The 27,729-nt window shown below is 44.5% G+C and overlaps 1 protein-coding gene across 1 annotated transcript in view; it reads right to left on the reverse strand.

The window, feature by feature from the left end:
* Positions 1–23,019, reverse strand: part of LOC309561413 (ficolin-1-like) — a 36,115-nt gene extending 13,096 nt beyond the window's left edge. The window contains exons 1-4 of the mRNA XM_082265309.1: positions 22,874–23,019; positions 13,933–14,046; positions 5,943–5,987; positions 1,483–1,518 (exon numbers count right to left, since the gene is read on the reverse strand). Coding sequence (XP_082121435.1) covers positions 1,483–1,518; positions 5,943–5,987; positions 13,933–14,046; positions 22,874–22,943 — 265 coding nt within the window. The 5' untranslated portion in view covers positions 22,944–23,019. The remainder of the gene's footprint in view (positions 1–1,482; positions 1,519–5,942; positions 5,988–13,932; positions 14,047–22,873) is intronic.
* Positions 23,020–27,729: the final 4,710 nt, after the last annotated feature.

Below are 27,729 nucleotides of genomic sequence, written 5' to 3' on the forward strand. Positions count from 1 at the left end.
ATCTATACCTGATTTTTTTTTTGTAGATATTAAGCTTAAAGAAGGAACCCCCAGAAAAAAAAGTGCAAAACTGTGCAAGGGTTTAATTTATACCAGGCTCTTCAGGTCTTGTCCCTTCCCTTGCAATCTGATATTGATTTATTGGGGAACTCCTCACAAAAATGAAGAAAATCAAAGCATGATGTCCAACAAAAATCCATGCTGGACCCTGGATGCTAGAAGGTCAGAAAAGGGGGTGGCGAGTGTGCCCCTGTTTCTGAACCATACCAAACTACATGCCCTCAAATTGGGGGATACTTTGCCAAGGGGGACCCACTGGCAAAGTACCTTATCCCCATGTTGATGAGGACAAGGGTGTCTTCCCCACAACCCTAGCTGAGTACGTTTGCGGGCTGGGACATATTGACATTTGGAAGCCTCCTTTAATAATAAGGGGCACCCAGATACCAGCATGCCCCATGTGAACAAGTATAAGGTGCATAATACCCTTACCCTTACTACTTACAGTGTAAATAAACACATACAAAAGGTTTTGAGAAGTCCTTTACTAAAAATAAAAAAAAAAAAACAATTGTCCCATGATGTACATCCACCATCAACCACACTATGCAGCAATGCAGATCCATGTCAATCATGATGCCTGACACCGGTCAACCTCTGGAAAGAAATAAACCTAAAGTGTCTGGTATAATTTTTTTTTTTGCATAAGGTTTGCCTTAGGGATGAATTATGAGAGTTTTGTTTTTTAAACTATTCCTGTCTCCCTTGTTTACCGCCACTTCCTTAATAACCAGTGACAGCAGAAGAAGGAAGATGTCATACAGTATATAGCAATGGGAGAAAAGCCCACTACTATACATGATGGTGAGGACTGTAAGAAAAAAACCTGAACAAAGTTTGGTCCGAAACAGTGTTTGGACCGAACCAGGAGTTCATCCTTACTAGGGAGGTGTTACATATCTGGCACATTTCCTGCCTCGTGGTCTTAAGCCCCGTACACACGTACCGATGGTCGGCATACAAATGTTCCTCTTTTCTCCCCGGGATGTCGGTGTCTGCTGAAAAGTGCAAAGACAGCACAAGGACAGCACAAGAATTTTGTCCGCCGACTGCAGAAGTGATGTCATGTAATGGTTAACTTTCCCTGTGTTTTCTATTTTCTGAGCATGCCCAGTCTTGCAAATCTGCGGTCTGTCGGCCGAATTGTGTACTGACAGGCGAACAATCGTCCGTTCTGGTGTCGGCATACAAAAATTTTCATGTTTGCAAGAAAGACTTTTGTCCGCGGATTGTGCGCAGACATCTGTCGGAGGCACCATACTAACACGCGTACAATCGGCAGATCCTTCGTCCACCGACGTTTGTATGCCGACGATCGGTACGTGTGTACGGGCCTTTAGTTTCCAACATGTTTGTGCTATAGAAATGTAGGCAATAAATACTCCTGTTATTCTAGACAATAGTAATGAATAAAGTCCTTACCTTTTTGCCCTTTAACTCCAGGAGCGCTATCTACCCCTGTACCAAAAAAAAAGCAAAACGAAATATGATAAATATAAAAATTGTTTTGATAGATGTTTTTGCAGTAGACCTGGGACATATAGTATGTTCTTCATTAAAGCAAAACTACACTGGGGTTAACTCCTACTATTAAAGTTGTTGTACCTATAGGTACTGTAAATATCTCCTAAACTTGCACTGTTTAGGAGATATCTACTGTATAGTGCGCTGATGATGTCATCTGCACATGCGCTCTGAAGGAACGGCCGCCCGTGCCGTTTTCTCAGAGCCCTGTGGCGTGACTGGTGGCTCCCGCGTGCATGCGCAGGAGTAAAGTCAAGCCGCTCCGGCCGTGTTCCACATCTCAGTCCTGGTTAGATGCTCTATCCCTCCTGACATTGTCAGATGAACAGATACAGACCCTGAACGCCCCCTGCAATGGAAGATGAAATTCAAACCATTAAAGCTTCCTTAAAGCCCTTCAAGGCTCCAGGCCCAGATGGTTTTTCGGCCCCATATTATAAAAAATTCTCTAGTTACTTAGTCCCCAGTATGCAGAACCTATTTAACTATATCCCGAAAGGTCAAACTTTCCCTGATGATCTGCTGATGGCAAATATATCCTTGATCCCCAAACCAAAAAAAGACCACACTCTCCTGCAAAATGATTGCCCTATCTCGGTTATCAACAATGACCTTAACATTTTTGGCCATCTCCTGACTGATAGGCTGTCCTCCATCATCACCACACTAATCTCCCCAGATCAAACTGGATTTATTCCAACGGATAACATTTGATTAGCTTCTAACATCATACAAGACGCAGACCTATTTTCCCGTAGTGTGCTATTGCTGAGCCTCGATATCCATAAGACTTTCGATAGAGTTCTATGGCCCTACTTAGAAACGATCCTTTCAAAATGTGGATCTCAGAAAGCATTTGTGCATGGCTTTAGGGCTCTGTATCATCACCCGCGCACCAGGTTGTAACTCTGAATACTTCACTCCTGGTCATGGAACGAGGCAGTGTTGTCCCTTCTCCTATTTGCATTGGCTATTGAACCCCCGAATCGCTCTATTTGTTTGGTTTCTAACATTAGGGGATATGTGAAAGTAGACCAAGAGTTTAGGTTTAGCATCTATGCTGCCGATATCCTTTTATTTTTAACAGACCCAGTTGTCTCTTTACCTAACTTGGTCACTACCTTACACATCTTCTGAGATGTATCTGGTCTGGGGGGTTAATCGCTCTAATTGTACTGCTCTTCCAATCAATTTCTCTCAGTCTATGACTTCAGGAATTCAGGCTAAATTTGGCTTTGCCTGGAGTGGGGAAACACTCTCGTACCTGGGCATTAATTTGGCCCCATCTCTTAGCAATATGTACTATTTCAACTACCCACAGGTGTTCTCCCGCATCAGGCAATTAATACGCACATGGACCCCATACCATATCTCCTTTTTGGGCAGGGTTCAGGCTGTGAAGATGTCTATACTTCCGAAATTACTTTTTTTATTTTAGAGCCCTCCCCTTGTACGTCTCTTGCCAGACAATAGAGATGTTACAAAGAGAGGTGAATAAGTTCATATGGTCTGATAAGGAACCCCCTTTGGGCAAATTGTAAGTGTACAGATCTCGGGCCTTGGGCGGACTGGGTTTGTCTAATCTATGGACGTACTGTCTTTCTGCCAGACTGGTTCAAATGGTGCAATGGCACGCCCAGCCGGCCCACATTCCATGGCTCTGTTTTGAACACACCTCCATAGATCCATACTACCTTCCGGGCCTTTTATGGTCGGACCCAGTTTGCCCAAGAGACCTTTCCCCTCACAATGCAGTGGTGGGTCAATCACTTAATTTTCGGTCCCTTTACAAATCGAAATTCTCACTGTTACCTCTTAAACCTAGACTTGCCTCCTTCCTGGGAGACCCTAGATTCCATCCAGCTTTTCATTCCCCAGAAAACTTCTCTAGATGGGCTGAGAGTTAAATTGTAACCTTAGAGTCTCTGTCAAAGAAGCCCCCATTTTGCACTTTCCCCTCCCTCCAGCAGAGCTATGCTCTCCCTAGATCAGAGTTCTATAAGTATTTGCAGATCAGACATTTTTTCTCCACCCACTTCTCCCTGGAGGCGACGGGCACAGATTCCACCTTTGAACATATGTGCATATCCTCCTCCAGGGATAAGGGTACAATCTCCATTATGTATAGATTTCTCAATGAGAAGGATCTCCCTGCCAAGTCATCGGCTGGAAGAAGGAGACGGGCCAAGAGATTTCCTCTGAGGATTGGCTGGATATGCTTTCAAATATGCATAGATGCACAAAGTCTATAGCGACAAAGGAAACAGTTGTGAAGCTCCACACCAGGTGGTATTACACACCGGCTAAGCTTCACAGATTTTTCCATTCCATTGTTCTCAGTGAGATGAATAGTGTCCCATCATTGGTATCCTTGAGGGGAATCATGCCCCATCATTGGTGTCAGTGAGAGAAATATTACACCATTATTGTTGTCAGTAGGAGGAAGTGTCTCCCATCATTGGTGTCAGTTGGAGGAGTAGTGCCCCATTGTTGGTGTCAGTAGGAGGAATAGTGCTCTAAGGGCTGGATAAAGGCCGCATCTGGTCCCTGGGCCGCAGTTTGAAGACCACTGGATCAATATATGTAATTAGAGGGATTTAGCAAGTGTGGCAGGGCTGCAGAAGGCCAATTGCAAGATGTGAATGCTAAATTATGACTGCAGTATCTTATCATATCATATAAATTAATGATTAAAAGGTGAAACCCTACCAGTACCTTCCAAACAGAGAAAGGATAAGGCAGTCTTTTATTGGGTTCTTCATCAACCTTCAAAAGGACAGACACTAAATTAAAGTATACTAAAGGAAACACTTTTTTTTAGATGGTGTTGAGGGGTTAGATCCACTGTCAATTTTGTATTGCTGCCTGTGTCCCCATTAGAGAGATGCACTGTCTCTATTCTGATCACCAAGGCCTCAGAAAGTGAGGCTAAGGCCCCTTTCAAACTTGTGCAACTTGTCCTGTGACTTGGGACTGCAAAGTCGCATGACAAGACATACTAAATGGTTTACAATGATTATCGTTCATATCTGTGTGACTTCAAAGTAGTCCCTGCACTACTTTGGTCCGGCTTTGATGCGTTTTGAGGTCCAAAGACTTCAAGATTACACAGGCATTGCTTCAAGTCCAGTCAAAATCGCATGACTTTTAGGTCGCACAAGTGTGAAAGGGGCCTAAATCCAAAACTTTGAATTGTCACCAGAACAGTAATAGAGGGGAAATAATCTAAGGCTCCATGTACACGGGACGTTGTAAATGGCCGTTTAGGAGCAGTTGGGCGTTTTTTTCAGAAGCCCCTGGACCCATCTACATGTTATCTTATCTGTCCATGTATACAGGGTCGTTTACAGTCATTTGCAGGCAATTGAGTTCAGGAAAGTTTTTTGCAAAGCAATTATTTGCGTTCGAACGTGTGTTTCCCGGCGTTTCAAACGCAACTGAATGCGACCGAACGCGGCCAAACGCGACCGAATGTGATGACCCGCGTTTAGCGTTCGCGTTTTTCCATTTTTAAAGGGGAATACTTTTTTTGACCTCTAGGAACGGTTCTAAATACAAACGCCCGCTAAACGCGGGTGCAAACGCAACCTAACGGACGTTTCAAACGTCCTAAAAATTCCAGCATTCAAAGGGACTTTTAACAACGTCCCGTGTACATGGAGCCTAAAGGGGACACTTGTTCCCATGACAACTAAGAGGGGGTTCTCTCACTTCCTGTTGGGTCGACAGGACTTGAAGATAATCACTCTAATGAGGCCCAGGAGACAAAAAAACAAAAACAAAACAAAGTCTGACAGCAGTTTTAACCCATATCTCTCTATTATATCCATAATAAAAAAAATAAAGTTTTGGCTTTAGATATACTTTAAGCCTGGGTTCACACTACTGCGATGCGGGAACCAGTGTGATTCTAGTGCGGGTTCCTGCATCTCATCTCCCCTGCAAGCAGTTCACACTGCCCTCTGCAAACCGCTGCAGGTGTCAATACAAAGTAAATGACACCCCCAGATCGGTTCGCAGATTGCAGTGTGAACTGTGAATTAGGACAGGAATCGAATCCCATGGATGTAAACACTGGATCTGATTCCAGTGTGGGGAAAAAAGGTTCCTGCACCTTTTTCGTGTGAATCCAATGTGAGTTCAGCCATACAATTGTATGGTTGAATTCGCATTGCACAGACTTCGCATGTGATCTGCACAGCAATGCGGTGCAAATCACATGTGATGTCTGTGTTTGCAATAGTGTGACCCTAGGCTCAGGAACGTCTTCAAAACCAAGCAGTTGTCTGACAGATGAAATAAAACTGTCCATTTGGTCTGATATACAAAAGTTGTAACAAATACATTTAAAAGCATACCTGGTTGCCCGGCTGGTCCAGCTTTCCCAGGTTCTCCCTTTGCTCCTGGCAGGAAAGAGTTACAATAATATTTAGCTTCATTTTTCCATTGGTCCGGTAATCACAATGACCATGAAACCATGTCTGGTTTTGCCATGCTAGTCTATACCTACATTTCTTGACCTAACCATTTTATTGGCTAAAACAATAAAATAATTTGGCTCATACATTCAATGAGAGCAAACATTATAGTATTCCTATACTAAAAACTTAAGCTGTTTTTTTATAACACCTTAATTCTCTACCCTTACGTTTAAAGTGGAGGTCCCCGGGAAGTTCGGCCCCCCTCCTCCTTCCACTACAGCTGGGCCATTCAAAAAGTGCAGTGCGCTTCGCGCAAGCACAGTGGGGAACCGGCTGTGAACCTGCAAGGCTTCATTGCCGGTTTTCCTTAGTCGGATTGGCGGTGGTAGCACCTGAGAGCTAATTGAAAAATCAGCTGGGGTACCGACATTGCGGGATCGATGGAAGGTAAGTGTCCTAGTATTAAAAGTCAGCAGCTACAGTATTTGTAGCTGCTAACTTTTAATTTTTTGGTGGAGGGGAATCTTTAAAGGATTAGTTCACCTTTTGAACATGTTACAGCCGTATTTAGGGTGTAACATGTTCTGCAACACCCCTAGCCCCCTGCCCCCCCCCCCTGTAAAAGTGGGCAGGGGGTTCCTGTCCCATTTGAAATTGGCACAGCTGTGCGGGGCTCTATCTGCACAACTCTGTCATTCATTTATAGATATCTGTGAATAAATAAACTACCACCATGGTAGACTGACTTGTAGTTCTTAATGGACTATGAGTACACTGGTCAGCATCCTTATAGTCCATTGACATTCCCTCCAGCCCTCTAACTGAAAGCCTGAATGGAGTGTGATGGACAGCTCCTGTCCATGGTAGATCATGGTATGCATCTGCCATACAGAATTTTGAGGTTCACAAAGTAAATAGAGGTCTGTAACAGAACTCTAAGGATTAAGCACTGGCCACACCTTGCTCCCCACCTGGGACATAATTTTCTGTGAATGTGAAAACTACAAGTACCAACAGCCTTTCCTGCTGTAGGCTCGTAGTTCTCAATAAACTACCATGGCACTGTTGAGTGCTCTGGTAGTTCATGGATTCTTCCTGTCAATGTGAAACTGATACCAATGTACAGGAAGACAGCTTACACTGACAGTCTGTAAAAGTCCTGCATGGCACCTGTGATCTACTGATTGTTAGCAAATTTGAAATCTTCAGATACAGTTATTTCCTCAGAACAACCTCTGTGCTTTTCTGAGAGTATCTAGCTAATGTCTGTGCTTGGCCAGCTTTTTTGCCAATCCCTTCAGCCCCCCCGACCCCCCCCCCCCACATAACCTTTATGTAGCAGGGTTTTCAACTGGGGTTCTGTGGAACTCTGGGGTTCCTGGAGAAGTCCCCAGGAGTTCTGCCACAAATCAACATTGTGACAGATGGATATGGAAGTGCAGGGAACACAGAACAGGAGCAAGTGGCTGGATCAGGAGGTGGGCCCTGTCTGAATGGTACCAGTGATGCACACTGTTGAGGTGGGAAGCAGAAAAAAGGAGCACATGGCTGGATCAGGAGGTGGGATCCTGTGAATGGAAGGGGTGCATGCAGACTGCAGAGGAGGAAGGGGGGGGGGGGGCAGAGAACAGGAGGTGACATCCTGTGTATAGCAGCACTGAATGCAGACTGTAGAGCAGAGAGTGGGAGATTATAGTAGGTATATGTTATGCAATAACTATACAAAAAGCTAATATGATCTCACTTCCTGCTACATTCAATCTGATCCAGCCGTGTGCCCCTGATCTTTGCTCCCGTTTCTGCAGTCTGCATCCAGATCTGCCATGCACAGGATGTCACTTCAGCCACATGTTTCTGCTTTCTTCTCCCCCCCTCTGCAGTCTGCATTCAGCCTCTGCCATACACAGGAACAATCAGCCACGAGCTCCCGCTCTCTGCACTCTCCCAGCACCGCCCTCTGTGCTCACAGGAGCTTTAAGCACAGAGGAGGCATCGGGTATCAATGCAAACTGACTGTATTCACTGCTAATGCACATTGAAATCCACATTGGAATCATGTGTGTATTTTTTCTGAACAGAAATATGAAACATATATGCATTTTTCTACACAAAAAAAAAAACTCACCCGACACCAACATTGTGGTGCAAACAGTGCACATAGAAATAAATTGTTTTCTCTGCACATGGTGTGAACAAGTCCAACATATTCTATGCAGGTCAAATCTGCACAACTTTTCCATCCATTCTTATGCATATATTTTGTGAATGAGGCCCAAATGTTCCCGCAATTCACTGGCTTATTTAGGAATCACAATATTTGGGAGTTTTGTTCAAGTTCAGTGAGGCTTCGCTCACACCATATGCATAGTTGCCAACATTTGAAAAAAATTTCCAGGGACACTTTGCAGCACAGCTATCAATTACCACACCCACTTCCCTGAAGCTCCGCCCATGCTGCATAATTAATCTCCGCCTACTTATCAGATTATAGGGTCTACTTCATAAATCGAGAATTACAGGAATTTGAAAAGGGAATTGAAAACTTGAGGCCAAAGTAGCAGAGTTGGAATAATTCTCCCATTCAGATGCACTACTTCTGCCTAAAGTTTAAAATTCTCATCACAATTTCCTGCAATTCTAAAGTGTCAGCTTGTCGGAAGGTGCTCTGCCTCCCCCTGCTGGCGGATTTCGGAAAGTGCACCATGCTGTCACCCTGCCTCCGGTGACACGTTAAATTTGCGACAGGTGGGAAGAGTGAGCAGGCACCCAGAGAGAGACAACCTGCTGCCAGAACTACAACACCTAGCTGGGGTGAGAGCGACACTGTGTGAAACAAAATTAAAAAAAAAAATTTTTTTTTTTTTTTTTAAATGATTTACATTGTCCCTGAATAACAGGGACAATGTAAATTACCCGGGACAGGCTCCTATTTGCCGGGATTGTTCCGGTAAAAACGGGAAAGTTGGCAGGTATGCATATGTGCATGTAGCACCTTCCTAGGTAGGTGCTAGAAGAGAGTATAGTTTTTGGGTCTTTCTGCTTACCAGATAGATTGCCAGGTAAATTTAGATTGCTCTCTGCCTACCAGAGGTTCATTGGTAGGGTCTGCTCATGGTGCTCAGGTGCAGCCCAGCTTGTCTGAAATGTTTCATATTGGTCCAATAGGGAGGCATATTGGACAGTGGGAGGAAACCTGACAAGTGAGGGCACAGGCATTGTTACAGTCTTGCTGATTGGCAGAGGAAAGTGCCTCGGTGCATGCTAGGTGACTGTATAAATGCAGAGGGTACATGTGCTCGGAGTCTTCGGCTGGAGAGCGGGGTCCCGCAGGGAGGGGGCAGCTGCCCCTCCTCTGTTGAAGCTGCCCTGCTGCCTCGGGTAGTCGACATGAGGGCCTGAAAGTCAGATAGGAGCTGAACCCAGATGTTCTGCAGAGCTGACTGGAAGGGAGACACTGGAAAGGATCTGATTCTGCCTACAGGGAGTACAGATCTGTGTCATGGGGCCTGTCCTGAGAGGGCCATCTCTTCAGTGAAAGAGTCAGTGGATGGGTGTCATTCATGGGGATGCTAGAGAGTGTCCTGAAGATAATGTAGTTGCTGCTAGAGAGAGCAGGAGGACTTAATTCTTTAATACAAGTGGCAGTATGGTTAAAGTAGTATGTCTGCTTCCACAATAAAACCTGGTGAGGCCAAGAGTTTTCCTTATCAACTGTAAATAGTTCAGTTGGAGTATCCCACTATTCCCTGCTCCCATCCAAGTTCCACAATAAATACAAAACCAAATCCCCTGGACTGTTTATTGAGTAAAGAGCAAACAGGAGTAAGATAGATGTGTGAAAAATTCCCTAGTGACTGTCTGCAGGTAATCAGAGGGAGACCCAAGAAGTCATCACACAGTAAGTCCTACAGGGACAGTGCTACTTGCATAAAAACTGATAGAAAAAAAAAAAAACATGCAAATTTGACTTGCATACAATATTTTAGGCTTGTTCTTACCATGTGCTGATATATGCATTTTTCCAATGTAGGTCTTTGTATATACATAAAGAAAACAATTGATTTCTATGTGCTATGTTCACACCACAATGTTGGTGTCGGGTGAGTTTTTCATAGATGGGTTTTTTTTTTATTTGCAGAAAAATGCATGCATATTGCATATTTCTGTGCATAGAAGCGGTAGTAAACTTTGTAAAAAAAAAAAAATCACAATGCAAGGCAATGTGATAATGTGCATCGCATACTAGCACATTTTGAGAGACTTACCTTAACCACTTAAGCCCCGGAGGATTTTCCTGCTAAACGACCAGGGGGTATTTTGCGATTCGGCACTGCGTGAATTTAACGGACAATTGCGCGGTCGTGCGACGCTGTACCTAAACGAATTTGACGTCCTTTTTTTCCCACAAACAGAGCTTTCTTTTGGTGGTATTTGATCACCCGTGCGATTTTTATTTTTTGCGCTATAAACAAAAAAATAGCGTACATTTTGCAAAAATAACAATATTTTTCACATTTTTTTATATGAAATTCCCCCCCAAAAAAATGTAAAAATCAAAATTGTTTAACATTTTCGGCCAATTTGTTTTATGCTACATATGTTTGGTAAAAAAAAAAAAATCGCAAAAAGCGTATTTTGATTGGTTTGCGCAAAAGTTATCGCGTTTACTAACAAAGGGAAAGATTTTTGTCATTTTTGTTGTTTTTTTTTTTAACGTGTAATGGCGGCGATCTGCAATTTTTTTTGCTGTATTGCGACATTGGGGCGGACAGATCGGACCCTTGACTGACATTTTTGACACTTTTGGGGTTACCAGTGACATTTCTACAGTAATCATTGCTATACATATGCACTGTTACTGTAAAAATACACTGGTAGTGAAGGGGTTAACTTTATTTGGGAGGGAGGGGCTGTGTGTGTCCCTAGGGGCGTGCTTTCTACTGTGATTGGCTGTGGCTTGAGCTGTAAGGACACTGATCAACGGATCTACATAGTAGATCCGTGTGATCAGTGTCTTTACATCGAGGAGAATGACAGGTGACTTGTTTACACAAGCTGCCTGACATTCTCCCTCTCCCCCGCCGATCGCCAAGTGACCGGCGGACATCGGGTCTGCTGGTCACACGCGCGGGGGGGGTCCGTGACCGCGCGGGAGCGGGAGCGCGCCTCCGCGGGCGCGCGCTCGCTCCCCAGAGCCTCACAGGCGAGCGACGTAGACCTATGTCGCTCTGCCTGTGAGGGGCTGACTGCCGCAGTAAATATACTGTGAGCAGTCGGCAAGCGGTTAAAACAAAGCCTTCCAGAGGCGTGCTGTCACCACTGACAGGGCTTCCATCTTCAATCAGTCTTCCTTTTGGGTTCACGGACTCCAGTCATCTGACTGGCTGAGCCACGATGATGTCACTTCCGTGCATGCGCACAGGAGTCACCATTTATAGCACAGACCTCTAAAGGAACGACATGGTTTATGCTGGTCCCTGGAATATCTCCTACATGGTTTATTATAAGCTTACCTGTAGGTAAAAATGTCTGACAAGACTTTACTACCACTTTAAGGAGGTACGCTTTTTTTCTAATATTTATTCTATTATTTAATGGCATTTCTACAATAATTGTTGTTATATCTACAGCTCACTGATCAGATCCAATGTTCCGTAAGCTGTAGATCTGAACATTGTTTCTAGGGGTTCCCCAAAATCTCAAGGTTTTTGCCAAGGCTTCTCCCAGGGTAAAAAGTATTCTACAGGTAAATAACATTGAAATTAAATAACATTGAAATGAATGGTCTGGTGACAGGGTCTCTTAGGAGTTCATGCACACGGGGCTTACACGGGCATTTTAGATGCCTGGTGGAGTTTCCCAGTGCTTTCCTGCACCCAGGGAGCTGCACATGCTGTATACAGCCGGTCATATGAGTGAATCAATTACCTAGTTGTGCTCTTGTAACCAACAAGGTTTCTTTGCATTGGCGTTTACCCTCACATGCACGTTCAATGTATTTTTCAAACATGCAGTTTCACGTTCAGAAAATATTTTGGATGCACATGCACTGGTAAACGTTGATATAAAGAAGCATTGTCACTTACAAGACACTACTGTGAAGAGCCATCCATTTGCAGAGAATGTGAGGTAAAGAGGAGCAGTTTCTACCTCCCCTTTCCCTCATGGGATTGTGGCGGGAGAAGGGCAGTTTCAAGTCTCCCCTGAGAATTCAGGGCTAATGGGGAGACTCGAAAAGGTCATGGGCTCTGGTAGGGGTCCGCTGACCTCTGCTGGGGTCATGTGACCATTCTAGGCAGAACAATCCTAGAATTCTCGGATCAGGGTATAAAAAGGGGTTTCCGTAGGTCTCAGACTCATTCGCCTCAGAAGCGGAACTGTGGTGCTCCCTCCCTCCCATTTTTGTCGCGGCCAATTATTATGTGGCGGTGTCACCTTTGCTTAGTTAAAGGGGGACGGTTGTCTTTACAATTTCTTTATTCTTTGCTAATATTCTGGATTTATGATATAATATGAATATAATTCAGTGAGATTGAGTTTTCTTTGGTAATTCTAATTTATATTTAGGTTTGGAAAAAAATGTTTAGTGTTTATAAGTTTATGCAACCTGGTGGTTAGGTTGATTTTCATGTATTTATTCAGTTTATGAATCTTATTGAGTATTAATATTGTTTGTAACCAATAATAAATGGCCGCGGTCATGAATATTTCCAACCCGGTGTCTTGGTGTTATTTGTCTTTACAAATTAAGTTATATTTATATAATATTTATTATAATTGTATTTAGCAGTTGGGTTAAAATTCCTGCCTACTATTCCATGCCGCATGCACTATTTTTGGCCCCTTTCACACAGGCGGACCGTTCAGATCCGCCTGTCCGTTTTTTTGGCGGATCTCAACCGTCCCCCCATGCATCTCTAAGGGGGATCGGATGTCAGCGGAGACATGTCCGCTGATATCCGATCCGACAAATCTGGACGGATGGAAACCGACGGTCCGTTCCCATCCGATTTCCCCCATAGAGATGCATGAGGAACTGACAGCTGTGTCTCTGCACACAGCGCGGAGACACAGCTTTCATCCTGCTGCTCAGCGGGGGATCAGCGGCTCGATACCCTGCTGAGAAAAACGGAATCCGTCCGACGGACGGATAGTGTGAAAGGGGCCTTTTTGTCCGTTGAGCATTGGGCAGAATATTAAATGAATGTGTTTAACTCACAGCAGTGGCAGGTTGGTTTGAATAGGCCCTCAGAGCAAATAGGTCTGACATGGTTTAATCAAAATTACAATTGGTGTTTTTTATTAAGCTGTATTCCATTTTCTTTTATGAAGGGTAGTTTTCACAAAATGTTGGCATACACAACACTTTTCTGTGAAATAATGTATGTAAGAAAGCTCATTCGTAGCCAGAGTGCAATTGGGAACATGGGCAGGAAGCAGGGCCGGATTAAGAGCATCATGGGCTTGGTGCTGAGGATTTTGAAGGGCCTTAAGGGCCGTGCCTTGGCATGCACCCAGAGGAGGAAGGGTGCAGCCATGCATGCCTAATTCAACATGGGATGCTGTCTCTGAAGCCCATAAACACATCCATGCATCGGCAACTGTCCCTCCTTGTCCGGCCTTCGTGCTGTGTGGGGAGGTTCTGAGGGAGCTGCCTGGGGAAGCGAGCATAGAAGCCAGACTTCTGTGTTTACAAGTGACAGAAGAGCGGTAACAGTGAATATGGCCAACCTGGGGCCTATATAAAAGGTAGGGGCCTGGAGCTGCAGCTCCAATAGCCCCTACGTTAATCTGGCCCTGGCAGGAAGGTCAATAAGAAAGCGGATGGAAGTAGCATAGCTCTGGCTGTCTCTTGACTTTGCACAGTAAGAAAGGTTCCTGTGTATATTGTATGTGATAAATCATATACAGTCAACTATCCACTAACCTTTCTCTGAGGGAGCACCAGGTTCACCTTTCTGGCCAGGTGGTCCAGGTAACCCAGGACATCCACGAAGTATAGCCAACTTGTCAGAGCCTTCGATGCCTACAAGTTTTACATCTGTAGGGAAATATAATGTAGGGGAACAGAACATACAGTAAGACAACATTGATAATAAAATGACATACTTGTTCACTAATACATGAAAATATTTTGTGCATTAGTCCTCTTCTAAACGTACCTTCAAAGCAACTTATGAAATTAATTTCTTGGTATTCTAAAAACACTTCTCATAAGACCCCTTTCACATTAGCGGATCAATCGGGTCCGCATGTCAGTTTTTCAGTCGGACCTGATCAGACCCTCAAGTCTCCTTTATGGAGCGGTGGGTGTCGGGTGTCAATGGACATGTGTCTAGTGACACCCACCACCAATATCTGATTTGATCCTATCCGCTAAAAACAGTCTGGCATATCAGATGGCAGTTGAGTGTAAATGAACAGGCAGTTTGTTTACATTTGACTGCCCATAGAGGAGAGTGGGCTGTATCTGTGTGCGCACTGCATAAGCGGAGTGGACATGGACCAGCCACTCATGTATCCCAAGGGTTAATTTACCAGATTTGCAATAATAGATAATATGCCCAAAGAGAAGAAAGGCCAGCAAAAGTGTAAATCTTTAGAGTAGAAGTTTTATTAGAAACAGTCATACATACATACATAAGCAATGAATAAGCACATGGTGTGAAACGTGTTTGCTGCTATCCTGTTTGTCTTGCACATGTCGATGTTGGACTTTTTGATTTGAAGAAATAAAACTCAAGTTTCTACTTTCCTGAGACTGGAAGTGCCACTTTCTTTCTACATGCATATGGACTTCTTAGGTTGCGGACCTTGTTGAGCACCCAGTCTTGCAGGACTACTACAGTTTACTTGGGAATCCTACTGGCCCAGCTGTCAGCCCTTTGAGCGGTGATTTGTTTCTTTGCTTCATAAAACATATATAAAACATGGTCAAAGAGCATTTATCCATACAGCAGTAAAGGTTCCTGCTGTGCTGGTATGCGTCATGGTGTCTGGGCCTTGCCGCTTTGTGTTTTGTCAAAATATGGCATCTTCAAGGGATATCCGGAGTGAGGGTACATTACATAAAGGAATTAAGGATAAGAGGAACTTTCTAACTTTCTTTCTCTGAAGCTTCTGAATGTGTCATCAGGGAGGCAGCTGTCTGATTGGATGCTGCTACCCTGTATGACCTCTGTGGCCATCTTTAGTGAAGACAATGCTTATAAAGCACTGGCACACTGCAGTTGGCGAGCAGTTGCAGATAGTGTAGAGATAGTGTAGAGACAGGTTTCGCCCTGGCTATGACAGTGCACTAGCAATAGGAAGAGGTTCCTGTTGAGAAGGGACAGAGTAGTGGATCCACTGTTACCCCGGAACTAGAAAGGGCTGAAGGCCTATGCCAGTCTACAGGTGTGCGGTACCACTACTTGAGTAACAGCCATCCTCTTTATTCAGATGTTGTCACTAGTACAGTAAAAACCAGTAAATGGGATACCAATGTACTGTGTCACAGTACCCCTAGTCCTGATGCAAGCTGAACTGTGTATTAATAAGGCTCTGCTGCCGCAATCCTGGCCATTCTGCGTAAGCTTCTGCCACTACCTTGACACATGTAAATGCTACTTTTGTTTAATCCAATAACAACTGTGCCAATTACTTAGTCTCTGAGTGTCTTTTCTTTATCTTGGGCACCCACTGTCTTGCCCTGCCCTTAACTTGGCGCAAGTCAGCAGATTATGCCCCATTCATCGCTTGGCACATAAAGAGGTTTAGGGACCACCATGGCAACCCAAGGAGTGACTTTAGTGCTGGTCCAAAAGTTCAATGACTCACTGACAGAGTGGGAGGAGAGACTGGGAAGTGCAGTACACCTCTATCAGGTGCCAAGCTGATCACAGAGTTAGCTATCAACTCCCTAATGCAGGGATAGGCAAACTGTGGCCCTCCAGATGTTGCAGAACTACAAGTCCTATGAGGCATAGCAAGATTGACAGCCACAAGTATGACACCCAGAGGCAGAGGCATGATGGGACTTGGAGTTTTGCAACAGCTGGAGGACCACAGTTTGCATATCCCTGTCCTAGAGGATGAAGTCAAGCTATCATGGTACTACCTGAGGAGGATCATGGTAGCTTGAAACAAATAGTAGCACAGCTGGAAGGCCTATTTGAGGAGAATGTCACTCTGACTGAGTTGAGGTGTAGATTTTTCATTTGAAGGCAGCATGAGAGTAAGAGCCTCACTCACTTTGCCCAGGCACTGCAGACTGCAGAGACTGTGGAAAGGAATGAAAAAGAAAGGATGTTCAGGGGTGTGCTGATATAGGTGCTTCAGATAAGCTGTTATGAGATCAAGTCATTGGAGGTGTGTGTGATGGTATTCACCGTCAATGGAAGTGAAAAACAGATAATTAATGGTTTGAATTGCTTCAGATGGGACAGTCATATTTGTCAGCAATATCTCCATATAGAAATATGAAGATTTATTCCCATTGCCATGAAATCTGTAATTCCTAAATAATGTGTGTATTACATATCCCTCAATGTCAAGACAGGTTTTCCCTATTGTTTGTGGATTGGGATAATGTGTTTTCCAGCTTCAATGTGAGAGAGACACAAAGACTGTCACTGGCAGCCTTGTCCTATTGTTTGTGTATTGGGAAGGGATGTGGATTGTGCCATCCCATTGTCTAATGTTAATGACCTCATATTGTTCTGTCCAGATGGCTAGATAATTAGTTTAGGTTAGAGGGGAGGGATTGTGTACACTGTATGGGAATGACTGAGTGTAAAACCCTGTTTCTATTGGATTGTGAATGTCACGTCCAGTTCTCCACAAGGTCCACCTGGGCGGTAACCTTGTGGGGGAAAACTATATAAAAGTATGTTTCTTGTTCAATAAAGTTGTTCTAGTTCCCCCTCAATCTAGAGTTCTGTCTCTTATTGGGGGAATATGCTACAAGGGATTGCTATGGTCTTCCATACTCCCTTGGATAATCACTAAGCTCTTGTAAGAGCATGTGTAGAGCTTGTTCCTGCTGCCCTCTCTGGGGAAAGAGAGGTTCACCCACAGGAACCTGGAGCCTTGTCATAGGTCCAGGGTGGGTAGGAGACGGCGAGACCCTAACCAAGCTGCAGCGGTTCGTGGGGTCTGAGACAGTTATGGTGTCTGATGGAGTGCTTGGAGCCCTCAGGAAGCACTAGGAGCATCCGTCAACGGAGGTACCCGGTCGGGGTGCAGGTTGATGAATATCAGGGCTTGTTTGTCAGCTAATGCATGCAGCCACAAGGACCTGGCAGAAAACGACACCCTTGAGCTGCTACTGCTGCGGCCAGGGGATAAGGTATTGGTGAAAAACCCGAAGTTCGATAAAAGGTAGTAAGTTGCAGCCCAGGTGGCGACGAACCACATATTGGATGAAGAAAAAAAACAAACATTCTCACCAAACCCCTGTGCATGATGTATTATCTGAGGGTCCCAAGCATTTTAAAGTGGTTGTAAAGGTAAAAGGTCTTTTACCTAATTTCTCTGCACCCCCCCCCCCCCCTAAATACTTATCTCAGCCCAATCTCAGCCTAGCGCTGTGCAAGTCTGCAGCAGTTTTTCTCTCCTCTCCTGACTCTCAAAGGCTTGGCTGAGAGCAGCAGGGGCCATTGGCTCCTGCTGCTGTCAGTCAATACATGTGAGCAGAAAGCAGGGGGTGGGGCCGAGCCAGGCTGTTTGTCTAAATAGACGCAAACAGCCCGGCTTGGGAGCGAGCCCACACGAGTGCCCCCATAGGAAGCAGCTTCCTATGGTTGCACTCAGCAGGGAAGGGAAGAGCCAGGATCACCAGCAGGGACCCCAATAGAGGAGGATCAGGGCTGCTCTGTGCAAAACCATTGCACAGAACAAAGTGAGTATAACATGGTTATTATTTTAGGGAAAAAAGCAGGAAGCTTTAAAGTGTTTGTAAAGACTTAAGGGCTTTTTATCTTCATGCATTTTATGGATGAAGGTAAAAAGCCTTCTTTGTGTAGCAGCCCCACCAGCCCCTCCTAATACTTTCTTAAGCCTGATCTTTCTCCAGTGATATGCACGAGAGCCAGGACTCTCACTCCTCATCGGCTAAGACAGCAGCGGGAGCCATTGGCTTAAAATCGCTGCCCATTTAAATTCCTTGCTGTTCTTCAGGTTCCTGAGATATTGTCAGTGCTCTATTTAAGAAGATGCTTTTTCCACATGCATACATTCTCTTTCTTAATCTACAGACATTCCTGCATAATTCAGAGTCATCTTGTTCCATACATGTTCCTAGAACTGCTTTTTACTATCAATTTCCTGTCACTTGCATACCTCCCAACTTTGTGAGATGGTAACGAGGGACACCTATTAGCAAAAGTATGTAGTCATAGGACATCCCCCCCTCCGCCATGCTCCCTTTTATGAGAATTATACAAAAAAATGATTAGTAAACCCACAAGTGTTTTTTTTTTTTTTTTTTTTTTACCACTACTATTCCTTTAAAATTGCTTTTGAAATTTGCAAATGCAGAAATTTACAAATTGGATGAAAAGTTTAGCACAGGGAAACACTTTTTGAAAGAAATAAAGTGCATTTTATATACAACTATATAGATCAGACCAAAATGAGGGACAAAAGAGGAGTAAAGAAGGACAGAGGGACTTTGTTCTGAATCAGGGACAGTACCTCGAAATCAGGGACAGTCAGGACCTTTGCACCTGGTCAAGTCAGATTGATCCATTTAGCTGCAAACATTGCAGAAGTATTCTAATTCAAATGTCATGAAATTCACCAACACAACACAGGCAATAGAATTAGGATATTCATTCTAAGTTATCTCTTCTTAATAGTTACTGACCATGTAAAACATAGAACATCCCCTCATATTGTGGTTTATTTGGCACCAGGAGCTCTTGCAGGGATATAGATAAGGGGGGAGTCAGGGGGGTTGAAACTCCCCCCAGAGCATCCTGCCAAAAATGCAAACACATGATGTCCCTGTCAGCGGCGGTGTGTAGTGTGTAGTGCTGCATTAAAAGTTAATAATTTATTGGGCACGCGCCAAGCTCACCCTGTTCACCGCGGGGCTGTCAGGCTTGGACTGGCTGACACAGTTCTATACCACCAGGCAGCGCTGAACACAGCAGGAGCGGCGCCCATGGTCCCGCTCATCCCGCCACTATGGGACTATGGGCACTGCTCCTGCTGGGGTCAATGCTGTCTGGCGGGATGGGCGGGACCACAGGTGCCACTCCTGCTGTGTTCAAAGCTGCCTGGTGGTATAGAACTGTGTCAGTCCGAGCCTAACAGCCCATCGGTGAACAGCGTGAGCTCGGCAGATGCCCAATAAACTATTAACTTTTGCTAGAGCACTACACACTACACTCCGCCGCTGAAAGGGACATCATGTGTTCGCATTTTTGGCAGGATGCTCTGGGGTGTATGTACTGTAACTGTGTCAGCCAGTCCGAGCCTGACAGCCTCACGGTGAACATGAACAGCGTGAGTTTGGCATGTGCCCAATGATCTCTTAGTCCTTGCTGCAGCACTATAGTCCCCACTGACAAGGACATTATGTGTTTGCATTTTTGCAAATTCCCATTGGCTTGCTTGCAGTGCTTCCCACCTTGGACTTGAGAGGGACCTTTGCCTGGGCCCTTGTATAGAGCAGACTTACCCCTACTGTACTGATGCTGCCCTTTTTCTGGTCATACTAGGTCAGGGGTCCCCAACCAGTCCGTGGCGTCTATGCAGCCGAGCCAAAAAGGCTGCACTGTAAGAGGGACGGTGGGCGTGTAGAGATGACATAATCTCCCACCGCCTCACCTGCATAACAAATGTTCTGCCCTCATGCGTTGGTTTACAAGCTTGGGTGCCATAGCGCTGGGATGAGGCAGAGAGAACAGTTGTCTTTCAGGCAGGTGACTTGGCAAGTGATAAGCTACATCTGGTGGCAGGTGACGTGGCAAGTGAAAAGCTGCATTTGGTAGCAAGCGACATGGCAAGTGACAAGCTGCATCTGCTGACAGGCAACGCGGCAAAGGACAAGCTGCGTCTGGTGACAGGCAACGTGGCAAGTGACAAGTTGCATCTGCCGGCAGGCAACATGGCAAGTGACAAGCTGCATATGGTGGCAGGCAACGTGGTAGGTGACAAGCTGCATCTGGTGGCAGGGGACGTGGCAAGTGACAAGCTGCATTTGGTAATAGGCGATGGTGGCAAGAGACAAGCTGCGTCTGGTGACAGGGGTTTGTGGCAAGTGACAAGCTGCGTCTGGTGGCAGGTGACGTGGCAAGTGACAAGCTGCGTCTGGTGGCAGGCAACATGGCAACTAACAAGCTGCGTCTAGTGGCAGGCTACGTGGCAAGTGATAAGCTGCATCTGGTGGAAGGCGACGTGGCAAGTGAAAAGCTGCATCTGGTGGCAGGCTACGTGGCAAGTGATAAGCTGCATCTGGTGGCAGGTGACACGCTCAGGGCCCAACTGATTCTGCATTATGGTGAGTTGAACCATTTAATTTTATATTACAATGTAATAATAGAAATAATGTGCTGCAATCATCCTGACACCATACAAACTATGGTGCCATGATAATTGAAGCGCCAACACCAGCCATTGCACAAGCAAATTGGCAGCAGAGACTAGGCAACCATGAGAGACTGTGTGGCAACTGGCAAAGTTAGTGACTGAGGCTCGAACGAGTCTTCCATTGCTGTTGTGTCAGGCCCCGTTCACATCTACTGATTTGGGATCGTGGGTGGAATCGCCCGAGATTCCAAACTGCATTGCAATGCTGGCAAAACGCAGCATACATATTTGTGACATTCATTTTTAATGGCACCAAATGGCATTGTGGTTTTGCTGTGATTATCGCTCAAAAGAAGCTCCTGCTCCTTTTTCAGTGACAAGCTTTACGTGATACTGCTTGCCGCGTGATAAATCACATGATAATTTTGCCAAAACTGCACCACATTTTAGGTGTCATTAAAAATAATTTGCACACAAACACACGTGCTGCATTTTGCTAGCACTACAGTGTAATTTGGAATCGCAGGCAGAATCACAGCGATTCTGTCACCGATCCCAATTGCTAGATATGAACAGGGCCTTAACCTCTTGATGTCATGCACGTGTATGTCATTGTGTTCAGGCGGTTATACCGGGGCCATGGCTGCAGCTGTCACTCATAATCCCAGTATCATTTTGTTCCGTGATGCCCTACACTGTAAAAGTGATCCTAGTGGCTAATTAGCTGCTTGTTTGCTTTTTCAAGCGGCAGGAGGGGTCATTCCTTCCCGCTGCTCTCCGGTGCTTTTCCTGGGCTCTTCTCTCCCTCCAGAGAGCCTGGCATGTGATCCGGCAGTTGATGCATAGAGGTGCTATGCTGGTCATAGAGGTGATCAGGGACCAGAATGTAACTGATCATCTATATGGTCTTGGAGACCGGAAGCAATGAGCGAACACAAACATAGGTCGTGCACGCATATGTAAATGGTGTTCGCACCACACATGTGAGGTATGGCCACAAACGTTAAAGCGACAGCAATAATTCTAGCTCTAGACCTCCTTTGTAACTCTAAACTGGTAACCTGCAAAAAAATTTTAAGCGTCCCCTATGGAGATTTTTTAGGTAGAGTAGTTTGTTACCATTCCATGAGCGTGCGCAATTTTAAAGTATGACATGTTAAGTATCTGTTTGCTCAGCACAACATCATATTTTATATTTTTTTTAAAAATTGGGCTATAGTGTGTTCTGCATTAAAATTCATTGAAGTGTATTTAAAAAAGAAAAAAAAAGAAAAAGGGGTTTAGAAAATCTCTGCGCAAATCCCCTGTGACATAAAAAATTGCAACAACCACCATTTTATTGTCTTTGGTCTCTGCTAAAAAATATATAATGTTTGGGGGGTTTATCAAAAACATACAGATTTTTACATATAAGAGAGTAGTGTCAGAATAGGCCTGGTCTTAAAGTGGTTAATGGCATTGACTGAGGCTGGGCTGAGTTTTCCATTGCTGTTGTGTTACTGACAGTCCAGCCTATCACTGGCAGCCATGATGAACATGGCTGCCACAGCCAGGCTGGACTGATTAAGCCTCAGTTCACAATATGATCCGCATATGAATAATACAGGAACCACCCCACATTCCTATTTAATTCACATGTGCTTCAGGGTGGTGCGATTTGGGCCCATTCATTTTAAATAGGCTCAGATCCCACCAAAGTCATGCATGCACCAATTTAGGAATTTTACTGCAACCAAATTGTATGGTTCTTTTGCACCATGCAATCCAATGCAGGCAAATGCAATGTTTTTGCAACCTGTGTTTGGGGTGTCAGTGCAATCTCAACGACCCCCAAACACAGGTTGCAAAGGAATTGCCTTTGACTGCACTGGATTTCATGGTACAAAACAACCATGCAATCCTTTTGCCAAACTTTATGAATTTGGCACAATTGATTTTATTTAAAAAGATTTTTACTTAATACCTGCTGCTGAACACCCCCAGAACAAAAAATGATCTACGTCCCTAAGCTCTTGCCTATTCAATGCAATGAACTCTGTTGTCTTTCACCAATGTATTGCTAGCCTTATTAACTAGTAACATAATCTGATTATAACGGAAGGACATATTATCAGACTTTGAAATAAAGTTTGTTAGAACAAATTACATTTGCCTTGATGTCATCTTGCTGCATAAAATGATCCTCAGTGGAACAATGTTAGGCAATCCTAGTGCCAGATTATTTTTAGGGAAATGAACAGTAGTAGTTCAGTCCAGGGGAAGCCCTATAAGCATTGGATCATCTGGACTGCCATCTAATTTCCATAAGAAATTCTAAATTGTCCCTTCTACAGTTTTATGATTGGACTTACCTGGGCAAGTCTCTTCAGTATGTGTAAGAGAGGTCATCAGACACAATACAGATGCTACCAAAGTCCACATAGCGGCTACAAATGTTGCTTTTCTTCAGGTCCCTTTCAGAATGAGGTATTGTTTGTTTTTTGTTCAAGATATCTTAGTAACTCCTCCCCACTCCTCTTTCCTAATCAATAGTGATTGTTACACAATTCACAGTTATTGTTCCTTGTGCTCCTGGATTTACATCACAAACTCCTTGACCAGTAGAAGCCCCAGCTAGATCCTTTTGGCTCCAAACAATGAGGATGTGTGCTTATTCAAATATGTCAAACAGTAAACAACATTCTTAATTATTGCCTAAGACATTTATAGGGATCATTTTGCAATGTCATTTGCCTTTTGTTTAGTTATACTCTTCATACCGTACCCTATCAAGCTCATGTGTTTTAGATCTGAAAGCATATGTCAAAGAGAAAAAAGGGAGAAAAAAAACAACATATGTAGTACATCTGTGCAATGCATGCACATTTCCCCATAATATCCTTTTAACCACTTGAAAACCAGACCTATTCTGACACTTTTTGATGTAAAATTCAGCATTTTTTTTTGCTAGAAAATGACTTAGAACCCCCAAACATTACAGATTTTTAACAGCACAGGCTCTAGAGATTAAAATGGTGGTCGTTGCAGTTTGTTATGTCACACGGTATTTGTTTAGCGATTTTTTTTTTTCAAACTCAATTTTTTAAATAAATTTTAGTGCAAAAAACACAACAAATAACCCACTTTTTTGGTAAAATATGAAAGATGATGTTGGTAAATAGATACCTAATAGAGTTGGGCGAACGGTTTGTCCCAAGCATGAGTTTGGGCCAAACATTTACTAAATTATAGGGGCGTTCAACCATTTTTTCTGCCCGCCGAATGACCACAATGCACAGCGCCGCTGCACAGTGCGTTGGAAGCCATGATTGGCTGAAGCAATAAAATCTTTTCCCAATCAGGACACAGAGCACTTTCAGAGCCATGATTAGAGAAAGTAATCATGACTCTATCCAATTAATGGCTCATTGCTCTTAGTCCCGCCCCACACTATAAATATATTCTCCCCGTATCGGCAATTTGCAGTGTGATGTTGGAGGGAGAAACAAAGGGCTCTGTTCAGCACTACTAGTGAGTTAGTGTGCTATTGTGCATCTATTGTCAGCATAGAATATCACTTTAGTTTGAATCTAGTGATAGTTCAGTGTAAGTGTAGTGCGACTGTTCATTTTTACTTTGGTGTCAGTTTTTGAGAGTGAGGTGTGACCATTCATTTTTACTTTGGTGTCAGTCTTGTGAGTATAGTGTGACCATTCATTTTTACTTTAGGGTCAGTTTAATTTGTCAGGGCAGGTTATATCAGTGTATTACTGCAAGTTTAATGCAGTATATATTTGTGCATTCCTGCACATTTAATGCAGTATTTATCAGTGCGTTACTGTATGTTTAACACAGTATATATCAGTGCATTACTGCGCGTTTAACGCAGTATATATTCGTGCGTTACTGCATGTTTAACGCAGTATATTTCCGTGCGTTACTGCATGTTTACCGCAGTATATATTTGTGCGATACTGTACGATTAACGCAGTATATATCGGTGCGTTACTGCATGTTTAACGCAGTATATTTGAGAGCATTGCTACACGTTTAACGCAGTATACTGTATATTAGTGCATTACTGTATTTTTAATGCGGTATATTTGAGTGCATTACTGCAAGTTTAACTCAGTATATTTAAGTGTGTTAGTTCATGTTTACCACAGTATATTGCAGTGTGTCAGTGCATTTTTACTGCAGTATATAGTAGTGTGTCAGTGGAGTGTGCCTGTGTAGTTAGTACTCAGGATAAAGTGCACCAAACACCACTTTCCATTGATTAAAGTGCATCCACGTACACATTTCCACATCTTTATTACATTTTGGTAATAAGCGCCCTCCCCCCATCATGTCTGGGAGGCCAACAAGAAGAGGCAGACATTCCTATGACACTGTGAGGGGGCCAGCAGCGTATATGTGTCCACAGGTAAAGGTGGACATGGTCCGTCCTCAGGCACAAGGCATCATTTCCTTTGTTTAATGATGTTTCCAGTGACATCAAGCCACAGCATGCAGAGGAAGTGGTGAACTGGCTTACTAAATCATCATTATCCTTCATCACCCAAGAAGAGACTAGTGAGCAGTCCACTGCAACTGCCAGAGAGGCTTATTCTGTCTACTCCTGCCATAGCCCCAGCAGCAGGCATATAGGAGTCAGTTGAGTTATTTGAACACAGTGTTAGCCACTTGCTCCTTGACGATGCACAGCCATTAATTGATTCAGATCTTGGTCCTGAGGTTGAAGAAGGTAGGAACACGAGCCTACAGAGAGGGGAGAACACTGGTAAACAGCAAATTGGCAGTCATGTTCCCCCAGCTGCAGTGTATTGCCAAGTAGTCTCCAATGATAATAAGGATGGAAAGGATAATGATGATGATGATGAGGTCACTGGTGCAAGTGAGGGTGAGGCACAACGCCAAAGAGGCAGCCATCATGGAAGAGTAGAAAGCAGCCACCCTATTCAACCAGATTATGGAGCTGTTATCTCCTGGCCCACTTCCCACAACTCAGTGTAACGCTCCTGCGTTTTCTGAAACAAGATGGATTTGCAGCTGCAGAAAAACTCCACTCAGCAGTCATGTAGAGATACGTTGAAATACCAATTCCAACTCCCAAGACTCATCACTGTGGTCTGTCTGATTCAGCATACAAATATACACACTCAATAAGATGTTCCTGGAGTGATAGATGTATATAGCAGTATAGTGGTGATGAGCTGAAGAGACAGGTATGAACAGTGACAATAGGTGAACAGCACTTGAGAGAAATGTTCATGAGAGTATAGATGGTAACAGGTAGGATGCAGATAGGTTAGCAATCATGTATGGTAGTAGGTGGTAGGACAGCAGATGACATACAGGAGAGACTAACCCAGTGCAAGGATAGATGTTAGTAGGCTCAAGAGCTAGCAATCTAAACAACAGTGCAGATGATAGTTACAGTCCTTAATATGCAGAGCTAGATAGTGTAAGCTTAGTAGGAAGGTTATGGAGGATTCCCCTGCGGGGTACTTATCACTAATAGCAAGCACTAATAGAGAGGTTCGGTATGAGCGAGTGATCCGGTAGCGGGATACAGGGATCAGCAGCGAGGTTCCGACAGCGAGGTACGCTTGTAAGCATATGAGCTTCAAGGCAGGTTGAACGAACATGTGAGTGAGAATGCCGGCGGTTGAAATAGCAGCTCTGCGGCGCTCAGTGATGACAGCATCGGTCTTAAAGGTGTATGCGCACCTACCAGAAGAGAATGGTGGGACGCATACACTGAATTGGAAAGTGGAATAAGGGTACCAGAGGTACCAGAACATTACACTCAGCTGTTTAGCGTGGCAAAAACACCAGCTATTTGGGTACCACATGCTTGACAAGGCATTTAACCTCCCACTACTCAGGCTGTTGGCAAGGGCACCTGAAAGCCACACAAAAGGGACACAATTCTGCTCCTCTCCCACCCCTCAACTTTCCGGTCTACCCCCGCTATACCTCATGACCTCTCAGCAGCCTCCATTGACAGGGTTTGATGATATAGCACAGGGTGTCCCAGGTACTTGCAGCATATCTGCTAGTAGCACACCACCAGCTGAAGACTACAGCAGGCAATTTTTTCTGCCCAATCTGCTGCAGCGAAAAAAAACTAAAAATACAGTCACTGCCACCCACATGCCCAGCCTCTAAATTCAAGCTTGTCAAGGCTGCTGGCTTTACAACTCCTGCCTTTCCATCTGGTAGATTCTGCTCCTTCCGTGAATTTGCAGAATATGCTGTACCACAATGGCAGGTTTCCAGTCGCTATTTCCTTTCACGTAATGCTATTCGATATATTTACTTCACAACTCCCTGGATAACTCTGCTTGCAACTCGGAAGGATTCAGGACAGGGCCTAGTGCTGCAATTTGTTGTGCTGCCACATCTCTATACAGCTAGTGATGATGATGCAGGAATTGTCAGCTCCACCCCCCTCCTCCATGCCCTCCTCTGCTAAATTGTCCAATGAACTACAAGTACCTTCTAAGCGTTCAGGGAGCTATTCAATGAGTCAGGCTGAAAGGCGTCATGCAGTGCTTCAGCTGGTCTGTCTAGGGCACAGGAGCCACACCGAAGCAGAGATTCTAGCAGCTCTGCAGGGGCAGGCCCAGAGGTGGTTCACGCCATGCCAGCAAGAGCCAGGAATGGTGGTGTGCAATGATGGCACAAACCTCCTGTCTACCCTTAGACAGGGAAAGTTGACACATCTGTCATGCCCGACACATGTCCTCAACTTGGTGGTGCCAAATAGGTAACCAGGGTTGGAAGATCTAATGAAGCAGGCCAGAAGAGTCTGTAGTAATTTCAAGCAGTCATACACAGCCAGTGCTCAGTTGTCTACAATTCAGCAGGAATTCCACCTGCCCATAAACTGCCTGATTTGTGACATGCCCACCAGGTGGAACTTGACTTTAGCAATGCGGCTGCACATGCAGCAGAGGGCTGTCAATGAGTACCTGTGTGAGTATGGCACAACGACAGGCTCAGGCCGGCTCAGCTTTTTTCCCCCACGCCAATGGCTGCTGATAAAGGATGCATGTCACCATTTGGGAAGGCCACAAGGATGGTGAGCCATGACAATGCATGCATCAGTGACACAAACCCTCTTGTGTTGATGCTGGAGAAGACTCTGCGTGGCATTATGGACAGGGCACTCAAGGCAGAGCAGTGGGAAGAAGAGGAGGACTTCCTTTCTTCTGAAGGC

Source organism: Pelophylax lessonae (assembly GCF_965119305.1).
Source record: "Pelophylax lessonae genome assembly, chromosome: 8".
In the NCBI taxonomy this organism is placed as follows: Eukaryota; Metazoa; Chordata; class Amphibia; order Anura; family Ranidae; genus Pelophylax; species Pelophylax lessonae.